Raw genomic sequence first — 26,165 nt, forward strand, 5'->3', positions numbered from 1 at the left:
ATGCAATGTATGTAGTAATGGATCCATTCAAAAGTTCTCAAACACAGTTTTACAAACAGACTCAGCACCTCCAAAGGGAACAGTTTAACCAGTGAGGTATTTTCAGGTCGTTTCCACAGAAGAGAGCAAGAGCACAGCAAAGTTATGGAGAGTGAGGAGAAGCTTATTATTTAGTGTGATCTGAAAGGTCCCTTCCAACCTAGGCGATTTTATGATAATTTAAAGGGCCAAAGATATAAGTATTTTGAAAGCTAGTACCAATGCTAACTTCTTCTACTGCAGGAAAGACAACAATGAATCGATAGGCAAAAATGCAAGTAGCATGTATTTCCTCGAATGGAAACATTTTGTTTGAAGTTGGTCAATGCATAAAGAGGCATTCAAAGGAAAGCGAGTGGAAATAATTGGTTTAGTGCTTATGGTGGCCAAGAGTCTCATTTGCACATCACATAGCTTGTACGATTATAAGATGCATATAAACATACACACCTGTCTGTGCACTCTTCATCTACATTTATTTTAACATATCTGCATACAGCAATGGCAGATAGTTGCAAACTTGGGTATGAAAGTCACACAGCAACTTTCCGATTAAGGAAAGAGAAAAGAGAATACTTATGAAAGAAAATATAAAGTGTGAATGAAAGACTCCAAGGAATAAATTTTCCACAGACTTTTAAATGGACCTTCCAATATCCTTTGTGAGCATTTAAAAAAAAAAAAAAAAAGGCGGAATACTCTTTGCAATGCAGAAGAAAAAGTGGTTGCAGAAATACTAACTAAAGGAAGAAAAAAGTAAGACAGGTGAAACAGTGAACCATGTAGAGAGGATGTTTAATACAGCCTAGCAACAACAACAAAAGAGTAACAACAGTTCTTGCAAAGATAAGGACCTTGTTCCACAGAAAGAACAAACTCCATGGGAAAAAGTAAACAGCTGGGCGTAAGGTAAAATATTAACTTTGGTGTTTATAAACGTGTTATGTGAATGATTGGTTAAAAACCTCATCCACGGCTTGTCCCTGCACTAGATTTAAGCTGAACACACGACTCCAGTCTCACTGCTGAGCAAGAGCCGGAGCCTTCGGCATCTGTAGAAGTAGCTAGCACCTTGATCTCATTGCACTTTGCTATATTGACTGAAAAATAGGAGCATTAAAGTAAGGGGTTTTTTTTATTTTGTTTCATTTCAAGCCTAATTTGGATGTCCCTGTAGTATTTCCACTGTAATCTAGCAGAATGAGGGACACAAATTACTTTGTACCTGCAGAGGAAAAGAGACCAAGAGAAAGAAGTGACCCCAATTTAGACCGAAACACAGAAGTAGCTTGGGAATGGCTACAGCCTTTAAGCCACTGAAGCAGCCTGGGTTTCATTCACTATTCAAGCAAGCGTCCCACGAGACCTAGATACATCCTATTAGAGAAACTAAAGTGATTCTCAAGCGTATTTCACGTTGCTGTTAAAAAGCCAACACCTAAAAACTGAAATGCATCTAAGACATTATGCAATTCATCATACCTGCAAAGATGCCATCTACCAAAAGTATTCGTAATCTATGGACTTTCATTTTGATGAGTTTTATGCCATGTCCTAAGATTCTATTTCTAAGGCAACTTAGTAATAAGAAAAAAGCCCCATTCACACACACTGTGAATATCTTAAGTGGCATTGCAGCAAAGCCACTCGTAAGCACAACTGCAAGGACAAACAAATTGCACATAAATCGAGTATCAAAATATCAGCTCTGTTCCTTTGTTTGCAGAACCCATAACACCACTATTTGGTACAGCACAGAAAATTAACCATCAGTGTCCTGTAGGTGAACATAAGGATAAAAGAACTGAAGTCCAAAGAGAATGAAAATGCCTAACAGTCAGACTGCCCAAGAATAATAAAATACAACAGAGAATATAGTCAAAGCCCACAGTAATGCAGCTGGACTACTATTTCAGGCAAACAAAACAGACTTCTAATAGACATGAGGGCGAATAAATAGAAGGAAATAGAATGATGAACATGTGCTTCTACTAAGCTCCACTGCACAGCAGATATAACGAGTGCTGAAGACGCCTGTGGCTGTGCGAACTCAACAGTCTTAAGACGCGAACAATCTCCACTTGGACTCAATGAGATTTTATTCATCTACCGTAGTCACCAGTTTTCCTCCTCACTTCAGAAGGGTAAAATGTAAACCCGACTTACAGTTTCCTAGATAGGCTGATTCTTGCATAACATTATTATAAGCCATTTTCTGCCCCTGGATAAGAAGGAAGAGCTTGAAAAGTCAAAAAAATAAACTGCCAGAAAAGAACTGTAGGTAAAACACCATCATCTCAAACGGAGCATGAAGAGCCAACTTCACAAACAAAACAATTTTATTTCCAAGTGCTACCATCGCCCCATAGAAAACACAGTCACTACCACAGACCCACACTTAAGTTTATAGCTTGTGTGGCAGGAATAAATCATAATTAATGGTTAACTGTGAGTACAACAAGATTCAATGAGCTTTTGCCAAGCAAAACAGTACATTGCTTCATTCCCCGGCGTCTCTTGATCTGACACAGGGATGGATTGAAAGGAAGAGGGGACAGTCATAAAGCCCAGCTTCAGCCTAGAGAGGTAAATCTCGTTTATGCTGAAGGAAGCAGGTCAGCTCTGCAAAGCCACTGATGTCCTCCCTCTCTGTGTATTGGAGGGAGGGCAGGGCAGGGCAGTATAACTCCAGCAAGTTTGCTGTTGCACACCTGCAAGAGTTTTATAGACAAGAGGACAGGAAAACAAACACAGAAGCTTATCAGACACCTGCCACACGGCCTGATCAGTGAGTGGAGGCACTGTCTCACTCTACCCATTAGCAGCCAGCTGTGGTTCCAGCACTGAGATGGACCAAGCCCAGCAACCCAAGCCCGACACCTGCACAGCAGATAAACACAGGTCCCCATGACCTACCTGGCACAGGTTATCCAGGGGCATCAAAGACACTCTGTGCTGTGTGAACATGGCTGTGCTGCTTTTAGAGACAGCTTTATGACTAAAAGCCGGTTCCTTTGCAAAAGGCAGGTGGTGATACCAAGCCACAAACTCTGTCCAGAACTTGGTGCTACACAACACCTGACCCCTCGCACTGAGGCTGTGGGGGAACGGGGTACTGTGGCACTCGCTCAGACACTACTTGGGTCAAGTCCAAGGTGTCAGCTTGGGCTTCAGTATTGAACCTGACAGCAGAGCCAGCAGCAGCGTAGCCTGCAAGACCACAGCAATCACCAGCACATCCACACTGCACTCTCCAGCTCTCAGCGAGGGCTCAATTATCTCAGAGAGCTCTAGGTCAGTGTTTGAGCACCATCTCAGCTTCAAACACTGAGGAGGTCAAGGTAAGTACCCACATTTCCCTTAGCACTGACAACAGGAGACTACATGTTCTTGTACCGAGCTCATCAGCACTTCCTTATTTGTTTTCCCCCATTTATTTTTTTATCCTACCCTCAATTCTAGCCCATTATCCTGGATACCAGAAAATTAACTATAATATAAAATATAATAACTATAATATAAAATTCCTATTATACTTTTTTTTAAAAAAAAAAAGTCTTCTTTTCAAAAATCCTTGAGTAACAAGTCTCGGTAGTCTGTATTTTGAGTTGCTCATAAAATATGAATTTCTCCTACACAAGACCTCAAAAACTGTGAAAGCACAACAGGCCCAACCATACAGCTGAGCAATGTCTGTAGAAGGCAATAGTCTTACCTGACAGGTAAGCAAATTGTTTCTTTAACTGGTCCTGAATATCTGCAGCATAGAGGGGAACGATATCCTGATGCATGATTTCATCTGTGGAGGGGAAAAAAAAAAAAAAAAGAAATATTTGCATTGCAAAGTCATTTTATGTAAAATTTCACAGCAGACATCAAAAAAAATCATCCCTATAACACAAACACCCAGAAAACTATTCAAGTTTTGAAAAATATGTGAAACTGTCTAGTCTTTCAAGTGTCTGCCAAGGGTAAACTTTTCTTTGAACAGCATATTGATAAAAGAGTAAAGTAATGTGGATTTGCTGACACTTGGAAGCACTATGGGATGTCACTGAACCAAACACTGTAGAACTAATAGTCTTCAGGAATGATGCTAAACAGTGTTTTTTTTTTTAGATATCAAATTCAATTTTTATTAAAACCTTCTCAACTGACATGAAAAAGAGAAAATTATGATCTCTCTAGCCTGTTGTCTAGTGTTCAAATACCTCAAGGCAACCATGTTCAATAAGGTAGGCAGAACGGGCTTGAAAGGCCATCCTTATGTTGAACACACACATTCACAGCTCAACTGCTAAAAGCGTTGCTTAATCTTTTATCTCAGCCCTTACACTTTAGCTTAATGACAAACATACTGCTTTCCCAAATCTTAATTTTCTACCACAGTGTTTGAGCAGAGGCATTTCCCACAGCGTATTTCCAGAGGTCAAGCAGAAACCTTAACCTTCTCACTGACCACGATAAAGACCACATGACAGAGTCGCCGCGTTCATTAAACTATGATATCTCTCTTTTTTTTTTTTTTTTTAAACAAGGAAACAAAAAGGTTTACTCTTTTGCATGAATTATTTTACATTTTTACCCTCATTGAAAAGCAGTGAAGGGATAACCTAGCATTTTCATGATTTGGCTTTCAACATTTCTTTTAACCTGGCATTATGTAGAGAAGCTTTATTTTTAATGTATGCTGAAATGCCATTAAGATAGATAGACTCAAATCTGACACTCAGAACTGTGAACATTCAGAGGAAAAGTAAGTGAAAACCTAAAAGTGATGTAAGGTTAAGTGTCATCTGCCTTAAGGATAAGGTGATCAAACAGAAGTAGAGCTCTGGCCCTCAAGGAAGGACGTGCTATTACTGAGATCTTTCAAATGTTAGATCTTGAGGGGAGAGCCGCTCACTTTTATAAGTGATTCTCATGTGCGCAAAATTCTGAGAACTGTAATTATTTGAGAACAGCTAAAACCCCCTACTTTCAGTTACTTCTTCCAGATAAGCAACAACTTATACTGGGAAACAGAACTTCTCTGTTCTCTTTCGGCCAGTCTGGCAGAGGAAGACCCATGACCACTTTCAAGGTCACACACTGATTAGAGCTATTTTTCTGCATCCGGTGAACTGCTGCTTGATCAGAAGACCTCTGCATACCATGCTGCCAAATCCATAAGTGGATACGTTTAACTGTTGAGTCATATTTCATCCAGACCTTAAGTTATGTCATTATCCTAATGTTTTAAAGAAAAAACTGAACACAGATCTTTCAAAAGTCCTGTCTCAGATGGACAAGTAATTTCCAGAAGAGGAGACATCTCCCCCCAAGAGAAAAAGGACTTTAGATTTTATTTTTGCTGTCAGTGCTTTTTAATACAAGGAGTCCTCCTGCACCAGTGTTTAAGAAACTAAATACCCCTGATTCTAGGCAAACCAATGTCTGCAGGTAGGTGGACCCATTTACCTGAATATAACCTATTACAGGATCAACGCCTAATTTTTTGGTGGGAGATGAGAGAAAGGAAAACAATGTCATCATTTTGTAATATGCTATCCTGCCTACAGTCACAGGCAGAAATAATTTTCATTATTGCAGCATAAGCATGTAATAAAATAGGTGTGTTTTGCATATGTAAGTAAATACGTGACACACAGCACTCAAGATATTCCTAAATCAGGGAAACTCTTTATGTTTCCCAAACACATAATGGTCACTATTTCCTCATGTATCCATGTGATCAGTCCCACTGCGGTTCTGACTTCTGCCAGGTAAAGACGCAAGTCTAGATTTGATTGGCCCAATGTTCTCTGCGATAGGAACAGCAGCTTTTGCAGTCAGCACACCGGAGGAGCTGCACGCTGTGCCTCTTCACTGGTGGAGAACCTCCAGAAGCCTTCTCTGCTGCTCTCTCTTCCACCGAGGCACAGCCCCCTTCTCATCTTGCTGATCTGGTTTCACGACACTCTTCAGGAGGCAGAATATGTGTTAAACATCAGAGCAGATATTCAATAATTTGAAACAGCTGAGATAACAACTAGCAGTACAAAACAATGCAAGAAAATGCAACTGTTGGAACTGCTGAACAGTTTGCGTCCAGCAGCTTGACAGGATACACCTGAACCCAGTATTTGTGCTCACATATGTAGACAGAAATCCCTCTCCGATACCCTGTCTCCTTTCAGAAAAGATGCAATTGTAAAAACTCATGGCTCTGCATATTTTCCTTTGTATTTTGCATCCGTCTAGAAAAGAGAGTTCACCACAGCTGGTCTGGGACTGAGTCTGATTTCACTTCAGGTTTGTCCATCATTATCTGAATATGCTATTTCTTTAGCAGCATAAGGTAACAAAAGGCACACATGCTAAACAGACTGTGAGGGCACGCGCTCCTTACACTCTTAGACTTTGGGGAAAATAATTTCTTGGAAATATTCTTTAAATAGAGAACTTGCCACCTGCTACAGTCTTTAAGGGCACTTTCCATTTTAGTAAAGCTAATTAAGCGCACATTAAAATACAGAATTACTGAAAATCTGTTCATATTTTCTAAGGAATTTTTATAGGTTTGAACTCTGCTTCCGCTTACATGGATTAACATTCACACAGCCCATGAGTTTCCCTGTTCTGCCTTGACTGCTTTACATAATATTTTCAAAACAGAGACCTAAGAGTTTGGCTGGTTTACTGTACCTAACATTCACAACTGAAAAGAGATGCTTACACCAAAACATGCTAGAATATCCAGTCTTTCCTGAAGAGCTCATTTAAAGAGTTTTCCAGAGTAGTCTGCTTAAAATCAAGCTCGTGGGATTTATAATTCATCTGCTATTGTGGGTCCTAATAAACAGTAAAATAAGGTTCAGTAAAGTTATTACTGCTTTTTTTTTTATCATTTTTTAAAACTGAACACACATAATAGCTGGGAATGCACAAAGATGTTTTTTTTCTAAGCCAACAACTATAGGTTCTTTAAAAATAACACATTATCTAGCATTTAAATTATGTGTAAGACAGGACAGAATTGTCATCTTGCTAACATAGAGGAATTAGTTAAATAAGTGGATTTCATTTAAAAAAAAAAAATCCTTTCTCTTTAAAAATGTGAACCACAGTCTTGCGGACATATAACCTTCTAATTCAATTTTAAATCTTGCTTTGATAGTTCTGTCTCTATGATGGAGGAAGATGGCTTAGGGGGGCCTGACCCCGTCCCATCAAAGGCTCCTGACTGCATTTCAAATGAAGCAGGATGACAGATTTAAGCACAAGGGCACAAAGATAACTTGTGCTTGAATTACCTGGTGCCAGTAAGCCCTAAAGAAACCCGGTTCTGAGAAAACGATCAATGTCACTCAAGCCAAGGTTTTCACTTATTGGTAAAAGGCTCCTCTTTCTTTCCGATCAAAATGAAACTCATCATCATTCTGAGTTCGCCTGACATGCCGAAGCAAAACCATTTTCACAGAAGACAATGCTTGAGAGGAGTCTGAACACACGGTACCTACATCACATGGAAGGAAGTCTCCCAACACGACTCATGAGCCCTCTAGTAATGGGTTTAATACAATTCCCACTGAGCCAGCTGGAATTACACCACCCTTTGAGTACGTCTGCATGAGATCCTATGGCCATTACTTTGTACCAACTTGAAAGCCAACCTGTTTCTACACATACGGACACAATTATGCCTTTCAGCACAGATCCCAGTAGCGCACCATAAAGCACACAACAAACCATTTTTCCTCTTCCTTTTTCTTGATGAGTCCACAAGATTTTCCTGTAACTGTGTCTATGGCTTCTCTATGAAACTCATGCCTTAAGTTGAAGAAATGTATTTTTCTCAACCAGTTTTGCTTTGCTTCTCCTGTGGAACAGCCTACCCACCCAAAGAATTGAATGCCTTTTATGAAGGGGGTCTTCATGTGAAGCACCCTCCCATCTGGTAATTATAAATGCAAGATAATGACTTTCAGAACAGTCCCTTCATCTCTCTCAGCCCCAAGGCAAACCTTTCATTTCCTCATTCTTCCCTCTTCATCTTCACCTCCCAATCACCATCACTAACAGTCAGCTCCTTTGTGTACCCCCCCTAAGGAGGAAGGGCCAGAGCAGCCGAGCTGGTGAAGATAGCCCTCTTCTGCGCTAAGCTACATGAAACTAATTAGCTAGTCAAGATGGCAGGAAAGCTCTCCAGCTTTAAAATTGAATTTTAAAAATCGCTGCTGAATAGTGATGATGCCTGCAAGCTCTGTGCTAGGTGTGCTCAGGCACAACACCTGCAGACCGAGCTCCTCAGGTCCATGTGCTATTTGTAGCCACACTGGGCTGATGATGGAGTTCACGCGAGTGATCATAAACTAAGTATTAAAACCTCATCAGCCCAAAATATCTTCAGGAAGAGTTCACTTCTATTTTATTTGACTTCACTGCCATCAAAACAAGGGGCCAGGGAAAGCAAGTGATTAAACCTCTGGAATTTTCATGTAAAAGGCATCTCTGCTAAAGTGTAGGTTAGGAAGGAAATTATCACCTGGGTAAAACAGTGCTCTCGCAACTTGTTTGTTTCTGGTGAGCTAAAATATCCCAAGCAAATAGGAAATACGAATTCTTCACCTCCACCGGCATCCCAATTGCTAGCACAAATAGAAATAAAGCAACCTAGGACTCCAAACAGCTTTGTATGCCACTGAGTGTCCAAAAAATATTTTAAATGATACAGAGATGTAAGAATTTTACTTGTAAAAGCTTAACAGCCTACACGTCCCATCTCCTCCCCGAGTCAGAAAAGACAGTTTCCTTTCAAGAGTCCTGGTGCATAAAAGAGATGCTCAAGTTGAAATACTTTTTTCTTTTCAGAAAATCATACTTCCTCTTCTGGGGCATTACTAACATCAGTTCATTTTCTAGAATTGTATAGCCTATTGCCACAATATGCACAGAACAGCACAACCGTGTAGCCCATTGCTACAATAGGCTAGGTTGGAATCCCATATATTTTCAGTGTTAAATAAGGATCTAGTTGAGTCAGGACTTGGAAGCTGTACTGCCAAAGAAAAACTAAAACCTTAGGAGTGACGTTCTCTCTATTATAAGCCTGTGGACAGAGACACTTACTGTTTGAGTGGTGTTTTTAATGCCTCATGCATCAGAAGCCTTGACCATCCAGATCTTTCACAGAGTCTACAATATTTCTGCAGCACTTTTCATAACCCCTAAGTTTTGGTAATATTTAAATGATTCCATTGAAATGAGACTTGATAACTAAGCTTTAATCATACCTGAAGAACACCACAATTACTTAGAAGACACACAAAATAACCCCAAAAAGCTGCAATTCTAGAATTTAAATACATGGGTCAGGAACTTGTTCACGGGTGAAATAACAGAAAAACAGGAAGAAGTCTCTGTATTATATAGATGCCTACTGACTCACCTGCTTTACCCAGATAAATTCCTGCTTCCTGTAGTCACAATTAAAGAAAAGTCCACCTGTTTCTTCTTTGTGATCACAGAGTTGAAGATTTGGCACAGGACTATCTCAAAGCTACAAGGATGATGGTTCAATTTCAGGTAGGGAGATTAATCACTGATCCTTCTTTCAAAAAAAAAATTTTGAGGTGTACAGCAAATGCAGTGCTGCTAGGCTGGCATAAGACAAGAATAAGTGTAATAGCTCCCACTTTCTTGACTCAAATTATGAAATAACTGCTTAAAAGCACACTTTGAGAGCCAACCAAGATTTTGGTTTCTTTCAAAGTCTTCTCTAAAATTTTTGGATTTGACCACTCATGCATGTCAAAGGATGTACTTGTTTTTGTTCTCTTCCTTCTTCCACCTCCCCTTTTGCAAAAGGCAACAAAATTCTTTGTCTTAGTTTGCCTAAATGCTATCACCTCAAAGCACAAACATCAGAAGTAGTATAATGCTCTCTCTTCCGCGTATAGCCCGTGTACTCACAGGATACTACAAGTGCTAAATGCTACAGCTTCTTCCTCTTCTGCTTCATCAGTCACACCTACTTGACTCATATACTCTGTAGTCCCACAGCTTCTTAGGGATCAGCTTTAGGTTTGAATATGGTTTACAAGACTGATCAAACATTAACTAATCTGTAACTAGAAGAAAACGATATAACAATTAGGAAGTCAACCTAGGGATCAACAAGAAGACCTAGTACTTCTCTGTACTTGAAAAAAAAAAAAACCTAGAAGAAGATGAGGATGTGGGGAAGAAGATCTTGCAATTTTTGCAAGAAATCTGAAAGTGTTACCAGTTATAGCATCCAGTCTGTTTTGTCATGCTTTTGCTCCACATAGTGCGTAAGTGCACCTACTCTGTTTTGGTGAGAAAGATGTTCTTCGTGCTATTTCAAGTCATAATAATTACTCCCTTCCCAAACTGAGAAGGAAGGGGAACTTTGAATCATGCCACACAGCTGTTTTATAGCACAGATTTTTGGTAGCCACAAAGAGGACTTAGAAATCAAGGGCAGCAACACCGTCACATGTACTTACTACCTAAAAGTAAAAATTGACCCGGTGCGTATGGTGTGCTTCTACTATTGCAACAAAGATATTCCTCTCATCCTCTTTCCAGGATGTTCTGAAGAAAGCCAAGCCAGCTGGTAAACCCTTTTCTGTTCTTGCAGGGTAGTTTCAGACTGCTAGGAACCACGCTCCCAAAATAGGGTTAAAATATTGCCAAAACTGCAGCATCATTAACTCCTTAATATTGCAAATCATGCTGAGCGTATCATACAAAAATATTTCAAAAGTATTAGATGTACTTAATCACCTACATGCTGCATATTTTGCAAAAATCAAAGATTTTTTTGCCTTTTTATATGGAGAAGTATTATATACAGCCTGAGAAGCAGCATATGTTTCCCTAGCCAGCACTTAAGTGATAAGAAGGTGAGTGACCCAGATGTGTCTCAGTACTTAAGCAAGTCTCCACAGAATAACAAAAATAGTAGGTTTTGCCAACGGAATTTAATAAGATTTAATGCTCTGAGAAAATCATTATGGGAATTTTGTTTTCTAAATACTAAGGCCTTGTAAAGAAGAGGGAGTCTTACAAATATGGAAAATAGAAAGATCAACTCTGAATAGATAAACCGCGTGCGAATTATAGGACTCATCTTCAGCGTGACTTAAAAACTAATGATGCAATCACACAGCTTAAACACACATGCTAAAGTGGACATCTTTTCAGACAACCAAACCAAAGATTCCTCTCCACTGAAACCCCCTGCTTTCAACCCTCCCTCTGCAGAAAAATACATATCTTCAGCCACACCCCAAAGCTTTAACTGAAAGGTCAACACGCACAGGACCAGCTGCACGAATACTTGGCAATTCTACTAAATTGAATGCTATTTTTGTGTGATATTTTGGAAGCAAGATAAGATTTTAAACAATGCGTGATTTTACTCTTGATCTGAACATTAAAGTCACTTTTCTAGAACAGAAAGGTGGCAAAATCTCATTGCTTATTGTACACATTTATTCCAGAGAGAAAATACAGCAGTCCTAGTAATTGTGATGTTGTCACAGAATGGTTTGGGTTGAAAGGGCCCTTCAAAGATCACCTAGTGCAAGCCCCCTATCCTGGGCGAGTACATCTTGCACTAGATCAGGTTGTCCAAAGCCCCATTCAACCTGACCTTGAACAATTCCAGGGATGGGGCATCCACAACTTCTTTGGGCAACCAGTTCCAGTGTCTCACCACCCTCAGCATAAAAAAATTTCCTCCTTATATCGAATCTAAACCTACCCTCTTGCAATTTAAAACCATAGTCCCTTATGCTGTCACTGCAGGCCTTGATAAAAAGTCTTTCTTGACTTTTATCATTTCAACAATACGGAAGATGGCTAGAGTCACTTGTAACAAATTATACATTTTATGGTATTCTGACACAAGCACATTTCTCCATAGAACTGTACATCTATAAACTAATGTTTTGAAAGGGGATGTGAAGCACTTCCTGGGTGTGAGCGAGAAGGAAGAGCTAAGTGTTCACTTAAGTGGCTTATTTGGAGCTGAGTACTAGTTTTCAGCTAAGAAACATTTACTTGCAGGTGTCTGTAAACTTCCCAGTTCTTGGGACTCTGACTACAGAGGACTTACAAAGAAGAGGTTGCTGACTTCATAACCAAACTTGCTGCCCCACCTTACCACACAGATGACAGAGTTGTTAAGGAAGCAGCTCTTGAAGCTCTGTGGCTTACTGCCCAATACCATTAAAAAGATGAAACCTATCACATATCTCTCTAAAGCTCTGCTAATATTAACTGCTTTGGGTAATATGGAGGCAGGATGTGGCTCAGCATCTCCCATGGGCAGCTACAGAGTCCTTTAATGTGACGGTCAATTCTGCTGCTCACATCCAGCATGTTGCAGGCAGCGTGCTAGAGGCTGGGCAGAAGCCTCCCCTCCTTTGCTTTATAGACCCCCATTTTCACCTCTTTTAGGTCTCAAATGAAGCATCCATTCATTATCCAATCTGAGAATTTGGCACATGGTTGTAATGACTAATCAAGTTCTGGCCCTGTAAGCAAAATTGATCGAAATTGACTGTGCAAAACAGATCAGTGAAGATATAACGTCTTGGACTTATTTTGGTGTCTCATCTGCGAAAAACCATTAGATTCTGTTTCCGTAAGCGCAACAGCCTAACTGGATATTACCTCTAATTTGAGAGGTTGTTTTGCTAGACTTTTAGGTCCAGAGATTGACAGCTTTCTCTTAAAAAAATCTGCCCTTTGGGGCATACAGGGAAATACTTAAGCTTCACACACACACAAAATTCCCTATTTTGTGTGTACCAAGTACAAAGTAGAAGCGTATTAAAAAAGTAACAACTTGCTGTTTGTCAAGAGAAGCCATGGTCCATAAATCATTTCAAGTGAAATGCAAAATCCTTGCTTAGAACTTACAACCAACAAAACCCTCAAGTTTAAACTGAGACGTGAATAGATACATCACTTATTCTGAATTAGATGGCCTCCACAATTCCTCTCACCTAACTGAGCATAAGAACAGAAAACCAGACCAAGCACAGGGGAGCTGAACTACTTCTTGCTACAATTCCACAGGCTCTGTGGAATGAAGGTTCATAAAAGCCAGGGTCTTTAAAAAGCACTGTGAGTGACTGCTCTTCCATTTTCAAAGGCCTTGAGTCTTCTGCACAAAACAGAAACGCAGTAGGGCTGCATTTTTTAGAGAAAAGCCATGTAAAGGAAAAAGGTTCTGAATATTTGATACTTAGAGAAGCGTCTGAGAAACAACATCTATAAAAGCATTTAAGGAAACAGACATATAAGTCTCCCTTTACATCAAGGTAACACAGTAATGACGAGAGGCAGAACCTCTCATACATTATCCGCAGTGAAGAAGCTAAAGAGCAAACTTTGACCTTGAACTTCCCTGGTGGTGGGTATTCTCATCTGAAGTCCATTTGGCCTCACTGCTCTTTTGAGACTGAAGGCAGGTTAAAATAAACACACAAAAAGCCAAATGAACAAAAGAGAGTCACATCAGCGGTGTTAAGATGGAGATTTACTTTTAAAAACCAGACCCTAGGTCCCAGGTTTCAATAACACCACTGAAGTGCTCTGTAGAAGTTTGGAGCATTGATTTTAGTTTTTGAAAGACACTAGCATTTATTACAAAAGAGTGAATGTCTTTACTGAAGCTCTGCACAGCAAAGGGATGAGAGGAAATAGTCAGATGTTGCAGCACGGGAAATTCCAGCTGAATGCAAGGACAAAAATTCACTATGAGAAAAGCCAAGCACTGGAACAGGCTGTCCAGCAAGGCTGAGCTATCTCCACCCTCGGAGAGATACAAAACTCAGATGGACAAGTTTCCAAGAAGCCTGATTTAACTTTACAGATAATCTTGCTTGGAGTAAGAGGCTGGACTAGGTGGCCTCCAGGAGTCTCTTCCAACCTAAGTTTTCTGCAATTCTGAAGCAATTTCCAGGTGAGAAGTCCCCAAGCCCACCTCACATTTCTGGAAAGAAAAGAGAAACTTCCAAGAGAGGTGTCACTACTGTACAACAAATGAACACATACAAACTAAATTGTATACTAAATTCTATATATTGACTTTAAAAATAAATACAGAATAGGCTAAAATTTAGTTATGTTGACATGCCTGCTGTATCTCAGGCTAATAAAATCTGTCTACCACCAAACTGATATACCATGGTATACCACGGTATATCAATTTGCTGGAAAACAAAACTAAAGCAAAAAAAGAAAACTTGCTCTTCCAAAAAACAGGGAAAGAGGGAATATCCCAGTGTCATGATGAAGTAGCTTTGCTTTCTGGTTTCATGAGAACCATTCACAACCCTCTAGAAGGGTCCCACGTCAACAACGGCTTCATAGGATGCAAAACTATCACCCAGTAGCAGACCCCTTCCCACTGCAGTACTATAGCTCTGAGAAGATCATATCATACCCAGCTCAGAGGCAAACAAGCGTGGTAATGACTTGCCTTGCTTTCCTCCTTTCAGATAAAGCTTTGGCATGTTCTTAACATGGAGATGTAGCAAATTATGTCAATTCACCCCCTGCACCATTCATTCCCCAACATGTGACTCCCCTCTGCTGTGCCTGACTCCAGCAGCTGAAGGGAGTCCACCTTCATTGCACATAAGGCTGAGACAGCAATATTTTAAGGACAAGTCCCCTCAATTACAAGCACACACTGAAGACCTCTGCCAGGACTACAATTATCCTCTTTCCACATTTCTCTTACCTGCAAAGAAAACTAGGAGAACCTCTATGAGGGATCCTCCATGGGATCCTGTCTCTTGGAGACAGCCTGCTAACCTCTGGAGATTCACGGCCACAGACAGGCAGTGCCGGCTCCACACCCTGCTACTGCAACACACAAATCGCGTCAGAAACTTTTTAGTCCTGCAATGTACCTACAAGACAGGAGATGATTTTGCCCCCGTCTGGATGTTGAAAACCAGAACCAGCATTGCTCACAGCTACCTGCACAGTCTTTAAGCACAACAGAGACTTGAGTCCTGTGCCGTGCCCAAACCAATCCTCTCTTTTCAGTTTGTTCATCCTTTTCCCCATCTCCCTCCCTTCACTCCCTGACGTGGACTGACAAAGCAATTCCCTAAGAAGACATTGTTTTCCTTGGAAATCGTCACAGGGTTGAGTATAGAAATAGGAAGATGGGTATCTGAGACCTCCCCTTGGCTTTCATTTCCTTCACTCTGCCGACCGTAGACACAAACCCTCCCACCCCTATATAGTGCTCAGGAGGAAAAGGAAAGAACAGTGTTGGGGAAAGGGACAAACCCTCTGCCCACTTTCAGCACAACATCACACGAGTGATCTCTGTCACGCTGAACATGCCCACAAGAAGCAGTGGCAGCCAACAGATGAAAATCAAGCCTTGGTAGTTGCTAACAAAAGCAGCCCTGCTTACTTATTTCTCAGTAATCAAATTCAGATTAACCCCCCCTATTTTAAACTTGGCAACTTATGCAAATAGTCCTGGCGTGGCTACATATGCACCATCCTGATCTAACACAAAACGCTCCCTGGTTCTGCAGTTAAAAACAGACATCCCCTCTGTCATACAATAATCATCCGTTTCCTAAATCCACCCCTCCCCTCTCAGCACAGACAAGGATGCACATAAAGACCAAATTAATCCCTCCACCTTTTCCATCTGGTTAGCCTCACCTTTCTTAAATCTTTCATTCATTCCTCCTAAGCAGCATGCCTTTTGGTACCATCCCTAGTAGCATGGAGTACTACTGAGAAGCAGAGCACTCCGACTCACATGTTGATAATTTAATTAGTAATACTAATTAAAGATTAGTAACAAGATCCACCCTTTAGTTAGAAGAGCCACCTTCACATACCTGTTTCATTTAAATTTGACATTTCAAAAGCAACAACGTTGGAAGGTTATAGACATCAGTCCATTGACTCAGTGCTCTTTCTCCGGTCCTCCTCTGCAAGTCACGCATACCAGAAGCGGAAAACAGAACTGGAAATGTGAATTCAAGCACCAGAATAAGGAAGCAATTTTTGCTTGTCCTTATTCCACAAAACACGCTTTCAGTTTTGCAATGGACTGTAGCTGCACTATTAACAGCAAATAATATCTCCACTGTTTCATTATATCTTAACAGAAACAAGATTCCTATAGAAAGCTTTGACTGAAGGAATTTAAGAAATAATGCATTTTAGATTAACCCTCCTATACTAACAACTAGGGGATGCCAAATTGTATCCCGCAAAAGAAACTGTTTTTTCTCTACTTCAAATAGGAATCAGGAAAAATTATGTATCTGAGATTTACATAAAATGCAGTGAATTGAAAATTAAACCCCCCTGTAATTCAGAAACAGCAGGACAGCTCTTCGCAACAGCGAGTTCTCCTTGAAAGCTTTAGCGCCATAATCACTGCATGAGCGAAGCCTGAAAAAAGTACATCCCATGTAAAATGCAGGAACAGATTTAGTGGACAGGTCTGATATACTGAGAAATACCTCTGCAAATAAAAAGATACACTGCAAATTTACACAAGGACACAACACACACGCCCCCGTAACAATAAACTGTATTTATATATGAATGTACACAAAATGAGTACAACTTCTGTCATTGTACTAAAACACATCCCATTTTCCTCAGCAGGATAATGTTATCCGACAGAGTTCCCGTCTGACCTGAAATCAAGTAACTAAGCAAATTTGAAAGACTAGACACACCTGTGCTTTTCTTCAGAAGAAGCCACAATTCAGCAATATCTTTGTAGAGCAAGGAGATCAGGCTTAAGGTCATGTTGCTTCTAATCGATTTAGTGGAAAATAGTTCCGGAGACAGTGACCTATTTATCTGTGAGCCCGTCTTCAGTGCAAAATGAGAGCGCAAAATTCCATCTTTCAGTCAAAGCCAAGCCACCAGGGACACAATACCCTTCTTCAAATTACATGCAGAGCAACTGTGCCTGTCAGGAGGCTCAGAGGTCCCCCGAAAGGCTAGCTGGTTGCTGGTTACTTACCACTTCTCTTCCTGCATAAAGCGCTGGCATGTATTAGATGCAAGCTGTTTGCTTTAAATGTGTACACGTGTACTGTTCAAACATTATCAGAGTAAGAATGCATTAAAAAAACTAATCCTAAGTGTGCCTTGTCAAGAACCTCCCTTTAAGAGCCCTAGTTTTAACAAATGATGATCCAGTAAATCCATCACTGTCATCTTTTTTTACTACCCACCCCTTCTCCACACAGGGAAACTAACTGCACAAGGGACAGATCTCCTTTTCCAATGAGCCTTTCATTAAAAAGCTCCTCAGATACGCATCCATCATTTCCTACCTGTGAGGGAATTCTCACCACGTGTTTTTGGCGGAACCAAACTGGCATGTTTTCCTTGGTGGTAAACCCATCAAGCACCTGTTCCCTATGAAGGAGCCTACCTAAAGCAGCAGGAACCACCAAAAGGACATATCTTTCAACTTGCAATGTCACATTAGTACAAGATGCACAAATCTTATTCGTAAGAAAATGGGAAGTAAGGCAACAGATAATAAAATCAACTATAACCAAAATATTCCATATGATCTTTCAGACGTGAACGCTCAGTCGTCTTGCTTTACTTGACCCTTTAAAGTAATCACCCAGTGACAGACTACCTGTTAATTAATACACTTGAGATTAGTTACCAGCAATCCAGACTCGCCAATACAAAGAGTGAACCAATGTGCAGGAGTGACAGCAACAACCATATGAAAACAAACAGATTGTTTTTCCTCGCTTCATGGTGATAAAGAGCCCTTTTCCATCAAGAGAGGTCAAGGAAAGAGGCCAGTGAGGATAAAAAGCTTGGACTGATGGTTACATCTGTTCACAAAATCCCATTTACAGATGGGGCAAAGCTCAGCTTTAGCTTCAGCACTCCTGAGCCATCAACCATTCCCACGAACACCAACCCAAACAAACCCAGGTCCCACACAGACCACACCAGAGGTTATTTTCTGAAGCGCCCCCATATCTGTGTTCTCACCACTCATCCGCCATGGGGCAGGAACTGTTGATAATCCCAAACCAGTCAGCTGTATTGTACTAATTCTACCATCCATACTAGCAGCGCTATTCAGTGCGGAGCATTAAAATGCGACCTGAAGGATCTAACTGAGGTAATTTAGTTTAAGTTCTGCTATTTCATTTTGGGGCCCATCACATTTCATGCTATGTCAAAACCCAAGAGTTTCCTAAGCAATATTTGATGTTTTTAATTAAAGGTAGATTCAAAAGAAGTAACACTCCCTAGAAATGTTTTACTTAACTGTTCTGTATTTTGCAAGGACATTACTAGCACATTTGATTTTTAAGAGAGTTCAAAATTAGTGAATGAGTCTCCACACCGCTCCCACAAGTCCTGTAAATACTCAGACATGTGAAAGTTGAGACCGAGTAAGTGACCTAACCTGGATCAGGTAACAGCATTTGTTGCGACGTCAGAAACAGGATCTACATCTGGTCTCGGCTCTAAGCCCGTACTCCCTCCTTTCCAGGACCGTCACCCAACCGGCTCGGCGGAGGTGCATGCTCCTAGATCAGTATCTTGACTTGTAGTCCTCAGACAGAGATCATAATTCACAGCATTTTATTTCTAGCTGTTGTGCTACAACATGGCTCCAGGAAGAACAGTCCTAGAGCAGCTACAAATCCTACTACATATGACATGCCATATGCAAGTACACACATTGATACTCATTTCTTTCTTAATAGCACCAAGCCAGTCTCAAACATTTGCTAGCGAGAGTCCTCAGCAACATGCTTGGCTGACTGTTAATATTAACAGGAGTTTGCTAAAACCTAACTATCCCAAGTTTTACGCAATGATATAGGAATGCTCTCCAAACACGCAAAGAGAGGGTGAGGAAGCTTTATGGCCTTCCTTCAGGCATTAAAAACAACTGAAAGAGGAGATACCTTTTTGAGAAGGGTGTATCACCTTCACCCACACCCATTCAAGTTAAGACAGAGGAACCTAATATTTTGGCAAGCTGGCTACTTCCTTAAGAAAAAGAAAAAAAAACACAAAACAAAAAAACATGAATGTAAAAGAGGAAAAAGAACCACCTCCAGCACGCTGGCTGTGCTTACTCTCATTGTCAAGACAGAGGGGAAGTATAAACCCACATATTAATCACCACTGCCTGTTCCACAACCCCTTCATGTTGTATGTAACGTGGACAGCCACCTCCCAACAGGCTTCTGTCTTCAGATTTTGAAGCAGAGGAAACAGTGGAGCAAGTAATTCAGAAAACCAAGTACTTGTTTAAAAATAACCCAATTTCTGGGACTAGCGCAACAGATGCATATAATATTCATTCTCCAGGTGCCCACCTAGCGTCCTTCTAGCCTTCAAATCTCCTAAATCCACAGTTCCTGGACCACTCAGGATCTAATAATAATGATCATGGCTAAGATCACCAAACTGCTCCCGCCGTGCCGGAGGGACAGGAGCCCACACAAGGTGCCGCTGTGGAAATTGGCCTCAGCTGTCTGGCAAAACAGTGGTTCAGGCAAAGGTGATTTTTTCCTAGCAGTTCCATTCTGTACAGAGAGCTTAAAATCTCACTGGGCTAGAGACGCTACAGGCTCCTGTGAAGCACAGTATGAAACACCCTCCTGGGAAAAGGGGGCTCCTGCCAGTAACCAAATGCATTTTTATTTTAGCGCTCTATTTAGGAGCGCGTGCGTGGGGGAAATGCTTGCTCCATAGTTATAATACTTGGTCTCCTTGCTGTGTGCTTCAGAGAACAGCAGCAAGAAAGAACAAACGAGTCGAAGCCAAAACCCTTCCCTGGCCTTTGTGATCCAGTTTGAAACACAACTGGAGAGGAAAACTGTGGTACGTGGGCACGCATGTTAGCAACAAGAACATAGGGGCAAATTTAAGCTGTATTAAAACACACAGGAGCAACAACCCTCCTGAGAAAGTGTATGTTGGTAACAGGTATGTTATAAATGCAAGTAAACAATTTCAACTCCACTCATGCTCTACGCTCAGGTTAAGTTCTCCCTGCCACCTCAGCATGGGCTGTGAGCAACATACTCCAGCCCACAGAGCAGAGGAAAACACTGTGGGAGAAGCTGTTAAGGGATGGATGCAAAGCCAATTGAGGGTAAAAGGCGGCGTCATCCTCATTTCATGAAACGCAGAGAAGGAAGTTGCGACTGTGGCTTAAATATACAAGATACTGCACCTGCTTAATAAAGCACGTGCAAGTGTGCAGCACAAGGGTGGCAACGTTCGTGGTAAAGTATATTAAAGTTTGATAAGTTCAACATTATAGTATAATTATTAAACATATTTTTCCTTCAGGGGTGAGGTACTTCGCAAAAAGCACAACAATAAAACGATGTGGCACTTTGTGGGATTCAGCATGACAAAAGCTATCCTTACAGGATCATCTTTAGCATAATGTAAATGTATACTCTCTCTAAAAAAAAACCCGCAAAAGATACCTAACTCGTATACCTAACTACCTTTCCAGAGGTCCCTTCCAACCTCCATCATTCTGTCATTCTGTACCTGTAACCACAGCATTTATAATTGCGTGGAGTTTGGAAGACGTTGGACAATATGATGCATCTGCTGGCATCTAGTTTAGCATACCAGACTATTTAAAAGCCCTATTAATTTTCTCCTTCTAATCCTTCTTGATTTTTTTTTTCCCCAAAGAATGGATGCAAAAAAAAGGTCTCGTGCTTTTTAAAGTCATCAGGCATTCAAAATTGCTAATTCTTTCTGGTTTACATCAAAAGATTCCAAAGCATTGAAAATAAGTTTATATACACATTATACATCCATACACACACACATATGTGTTTGTATAAATCTATTACGTAAAGCAGCTTGTTAAATCTCCATGCAGCAACAAAACTAACCCGTTTTAAACTGCTTTGGCAGTTTTCAACTCAGATGCTAAGTCACCAAAAAAGGCCCCTGTATCACATCCAAACCTAAATTTAAGCCAACACGAGCAATCAAAACTCGTGGTCAGAGAAAAACAGTGAGAGCTCCTATTCATAAAGACAGACACTGCTTCCATGAAAATGAGCATGCTGGTAATACCAATAGCTGCTGGAGCACTTCAAAGTGAAGGATGCTGTTCAATTAATAGGATAAAGCCTGCAATCTCTTTCAAAAAGATATTGCTAGGAAGAAACATAAGGAAAGCTACTGAGGAATTACACCTTAAAAGTACTCTTGCACTGTACGACGGTAATAAATTTCAGAGCTTTGAGGATTACGCAGCCCTTACACTGGGTATCTGGAAAGTAAAACAAAAAGCAAAAGAAGACTTCAATAAATTTTAAGGAAGTGTAACACCCTATCAGGGATGGCGCACCTCTGACCTCATGACTACACTTAGAGTTTCTTTCACAAACCATGACAGAAGTCTGGCCACTGAATGCAGTTATCATACATCTGTTTCCATTTCTAATTTCAAAATTGTATCTTTTTGGTGTCCTGGGAACTGAATTTCAATCAGTTTATATTTTTCTAGTTACATGTGCTTTCTAAACAAGCTCCCACAAGTATTTGATCACAGGCCTCTCCTTCACCGTGCTGCGGGATTTACCGAGGTTCCTCACTTCAGAGAGACACAAAAACCAGACTTTTCTTCAGGTCAAATTTAATCACCCAGGAGTTAGTAGTAAAACACTTTATCCTGCAGTACTTGGTGACAGTTCCATCTGTCCACAGCTGCAAAAGCCAACAGAGAAATGTATCTGACCTTTTTAACTTCACAAGCAGCGGTACCTCCCTACAGCAGCGCCCGCAACGAGATGCGGCTACTCAGACTACACTGGGGCGAGGAAAAGAGGACTCCTGGCTCTGCACCAATATTCAAAATTCAGTAGATGGGAGACTGCAGTCCGGTAAGAACTGAAAACTGTAATTAAAGGTGGAAATCAAACTGCCACTGACATTAGACAGAAGGTAGGACTAAAATTCAGGAAAATCAACAGGATGAGATCCATTTTTATAGCAGCAGTGGGATTAAAGGAGCAAGTGAAGGAGCTAAGAAAAAGAAATAGATGAGGAGTTTAGTGGCAACAAAAATGATAACCCAACAGTGAGTAACGAGAACAGAAATGTGATGAAAGTAGCACAGGAATTGAACTCAGGAATGGAAAAGCAGGTTTATTTTGTATTCTGAAACACTATATATTAATAAAGAACATTACTGCAGAAAGCAAGAAAAACCAACGCAGACCATTACAAAGTGTTGTGCCACAATTGCAACTATATTGATAGTCAAGATCTAAAATAAAACTTTGTCAGCAATAGGAAACCTTTTTTGTGACTCAAAGTATACAGCATCATTTTTTCCCCCAGATTAACAAAATACTCAGGAAGCATAAAAACTTTCAGGTCAGAAGTTGTGGGAGAACTGGTTCCAACAAAAATATCATATGCTCCTGTAACACTGATGAACACAGATAAAGGCTGCAAAACTATTTATTACAAAGGAAGGAAAGGAAAAGAACTTTTGCAGAAATCATCATTCCCCCAAATACTGAAAGAGCAAACAGGACAGAGGGAAGAGAAACCTGCCTTTGATAGGAGATAAAATAAAGAGACAGAAAAGATTCATTCCATCAAAGCTCTAAAATAAGTTCAGGTGGTTTTGGACAAGTTTGTTAGGATATTTCAGTGCTGGAGGATAATTCACAGCTTCAAATAAAATGAAAAAATGTGGCTATTAGATCGTCTCACTTAGATGCCATTTTAGGTTGGTGAGTACAGGAAAAATCCTTCAGAATTGTCCATCAAACTTAAGTCTTACCCTGCATAAATCTGCCCCACATTATTGTGAGATTACACTTGAAAATGGTCAAACCCACAAAATAGACAGAATAAAAATGCCACCGTCTTAACAGCTTCTTACTTTTCAAGCCAGTTTTGATTTTGACTCATGATTTGGAATTTCTGTGGCCAAAGTATGCGTGCTGCAGCAAGCTGCCTGTGGCCGAGCAACTTACCAAGTCCCTACTTATGGAAAAAGTGTGAAAAAATACAAGCAAACACTTCGAGCAATCCCCAAAGCTTACCATTCTCTCTCCCCTTACAGGTTCCCAAAATAGTATTTCAATTTCTCCCATTGCCAACCCTTTCACCCTCCAGGGCTTCAACAAGCTTCAGAGTTCCCTCAAGAAAAGAGAAGACTTAACATCAGCAAAGAGTAACCAAAGCTCATTTTCCACTGATCAAAAAGAGCAGAAACACATTTAGACTAGCTTTTTCTGAAGAGGTGACCTGAAGAGCCAACCTGGAGAACTCCTTCCGGACAGAAATTCACTTCCTTCCAAGAAAGAAAATCTCACTGCAACAAGAGAACAAAATACCTTAACCCTTGTGCTTAGTAGTGCAATATTCTTGGTGAAATTTAGTCAATGGAGAAAAGAGAAAGCTCACCCTGCTCTCTGTGGAGACATACAATCACACCTGACCTTTTTACTTTGTAGACTCAGGATTTTTAAGAAAACATTAGTGGATCATTAAAAAAAAGGCAGTGATCCCTTTAATAAAACACTTCTTAAAAAAAAAAAATCTAACCCTGCAAAGAGCTGTTGTAACATCCATAAACAACTGCAGTGAAGATACACGGCAGCTGTAACTGCGTCCCGTTTCCAGTCTCCAGGAAGCAAACAGGAAACCTATACCCTTACCTGATTGAAAAAGCAGCCAGTCCCTGAGATTTTAATCTGCCTAAAGCAACAGACATCTTCCTTCTTTTCCAGTTTCCTAGGATGCTTCCTGACCCGCTCAGGATAGCCTTATGGAGGCCAAGCTTTTTAACAGCAACATTACCTTCATTTTCCACATTAAATATTGCTACTTGCCCTATTACTGTATTTACTTTTTGCCTAGGTGTGACAGCTCAGGCAGGGTTGTGGATTCAAACAACAAAACCACTCCTCTGCCAGGGGCAGTTTATTCGCATCAGCCTCTAACTTCAGAAGGCAGGATTTTTCAGCAGACCTCAAAAACCTTCACACTACTTTGAGATGTGCAGTAATAAAAATAGAGGCACCAGCCAGGCAAGAGATGTAATTATGCAAACCTTTAGCTAACAAGGAGGAAAGGCCTATAAAAACTTGGCAACCCATCACATCCACCTCCTAATTTCCACCGATTAGGACTTTGCAATTAACAGAAGGCAAAACTTGCCAAGCCCCCCTGCTTTTGTAGCTCTGGGGTAACACCTCAACCCCAAAATTCTTTTGAAACAGTTTCGTATTTCTTCTCTTTTCTGTAAGAAGCACAAAGATGTAAAGAAGGATGGAATGAAGGCCAAAGAGCAAATTCCACTTGCTCTGACACACGCAGCAGCTGAACTAATGCCCACGAATCTCAGAGGAGGGAGAGACCCCCCCAGACATGACCCCCACCCATTCTTTCTGCTCTTCCTCTTGTTGCCTTTGCAAAAAATGCATTTAGTTTCCCCCAGCTTCTGTCTTACCAAGCACGTAACCTGATTAGTTGAACATAATTTTAACTTAGCCCTTACCCTTGTAGTTTCATTAAGAGAGAAGCACAGGGCAAGTGGATCAAGGGTGAGGGCACTCTTTGTAGTTCCCTGCACTATGGTGGCAGCAAATAAGACTTCTTCAATTAAAGCCTCATCCTGCAGCCAATCTTTGAAGTATTTAACAGTGTCTTTTTAACAGGACATATTTTATGCCCTTATTCAAAAGCCTCCCTCTCCCCTTACTCAAACACAGAACACCCTGTGACTGCTGCTATTTTGATCCCCACGCTACAGCAGTTTAGCCAATACCAAAGACACATATACACCTTTTCAGGACACCAAACACATAATACTGAGGATAATGAATACAGATACCCAGTCAATTCAAGGAATCAGCAAAGAACCAAAGATACTACACAGACAGTATGCTGGAAGTGTTTTCTAACAGCTTTCAGGGTTTTTTCGTCATTAGAATTTCTTTTCCTACACTATGAACAAATTTGATGCAGCTTACATATAAGATGTATCCAAGTCCCTACTGTTAGTTGCATATAATTCCTTAGAGCAGGAAAAAAAAGCAATCCGTATCTTCTTTTTAATCTCCCTGGTTTATTAGCTAGTGAAGGAAACAGCAGCTCAGCTACAAATAAGTAAAAGCACGGAAGTATATTAGTCTCCACAAACCAACAACAAAACCTCATGACTCCACTGAGCTTATTTCATGTTTTCTTCTTCAGGCAATAAGGAAGAAGCTCTCGCTGTACCTGAGTGGAAGGAAAAGACTTGCAGCTCTATCATCAGTTTGCCCAAAAAAGCAGCATGCATCCGTCTGGCACCTCCTGGCAGCTGACGGGTATTGAGCTTCAGCCAGCCCAGCTGGGGCAGATTCGCAGGCATTTAAAGATTCACAGGTGCAGCCACCAGCAGTTAGCTGACCAAGAGCTTGTGCAAATACTGCTTTTGCAAGCAGGTCTTCAGATCAAGTGCGGTGCTACAAACCAGTAACCTAAACGCTGAGACACAGATCTCACGTGAGCCTGCTCCCATCTAGCAGCCCTTCCACTGAAGTTACCGCCTCCCATGCAACAGCAGAGATTGGGAGCTAATCAGTATCCTTCTGGTGTGCTCCACAATTTGGCAAACTGTAACCCAAAGCCTACTTTATCACATTTTCTCTGTTCTTATATTATTGTTTCATACCACACTGCCTCCCCTCGCTTGCTTAACTGTTGGTATAGTGCTCTAAAACATGCTTTTCATCTCTGAAGCACGGATGCTGTTTGCAGGTACCAACAGCCACCTGTGTTTCTTCCTTTCTAAAATAAACATGGTCACAGAGAGGAAATTGTTTTAAAAAATTTAAACTACTCAAGAGTGAACAAGCCCATTGTTTGGAGAGGAGACTTCGGGGCGGCAGTGCACTACCACGACTGTGTTGCAGAGCATCCGTAAAAATCCTGTGGAGCGCACGGGTTCGAGGTTGGCGTGTGCTGGGACAGGGGGAGAGGGGACAGAGCATTCTCATTGTTTAAATGTAAACAATAATAATAATAGGCTTTTGTAATTGAGAGAAGGAAGCAAT

The 26,165-nt window shown here is 40.8% G+C and overlaps 1 protein-coding gene across 11 annotated transcripts in view; it reads right to left on the minus strand.

Annotated features, from left to right (window-relative positions):
• Positions 1-26,165, minus strand: part of MCF2L (MCF.2 cell line derived transforming sequence like) — a 172,101-nt gene that overhangs the window by 68,169 nt on the left and 77,767 nt on the right. For all 11 annotated transcript variants that reach the window (XR_012584078.1, XM_074561141.1, XM_074561206.1 and 8 more), the window contains one exon: positions 3,755-3,838. Coding sequence is in view for 10 of the 11 variants with exons in the window: in XM_074561141.1 (XP_074417242.1) it covers positions 3,755-3,838 (84 nt within the window). In the remaining variant the exon portion in view is untranslated. The remainder of the gene's footprint in view (positions 1-3,754; positions 3,839-26,165) is intronic.

The sequence above is a fragment of the Larus michahellis genome, chromosome 1 (genome assembly GCF_964199755.1).
Source record: "Larus michahellis chromosome 1, bLarMic1.1, whole genome shotgun sequence".
In the NCBI taxonomy this organism is placed as follows: domain Eukaryota; kingdom Metazoa; phylum Chordata; class Aves; order Charadriiformes; family Laridae; genus Larus; species Larus michahellis.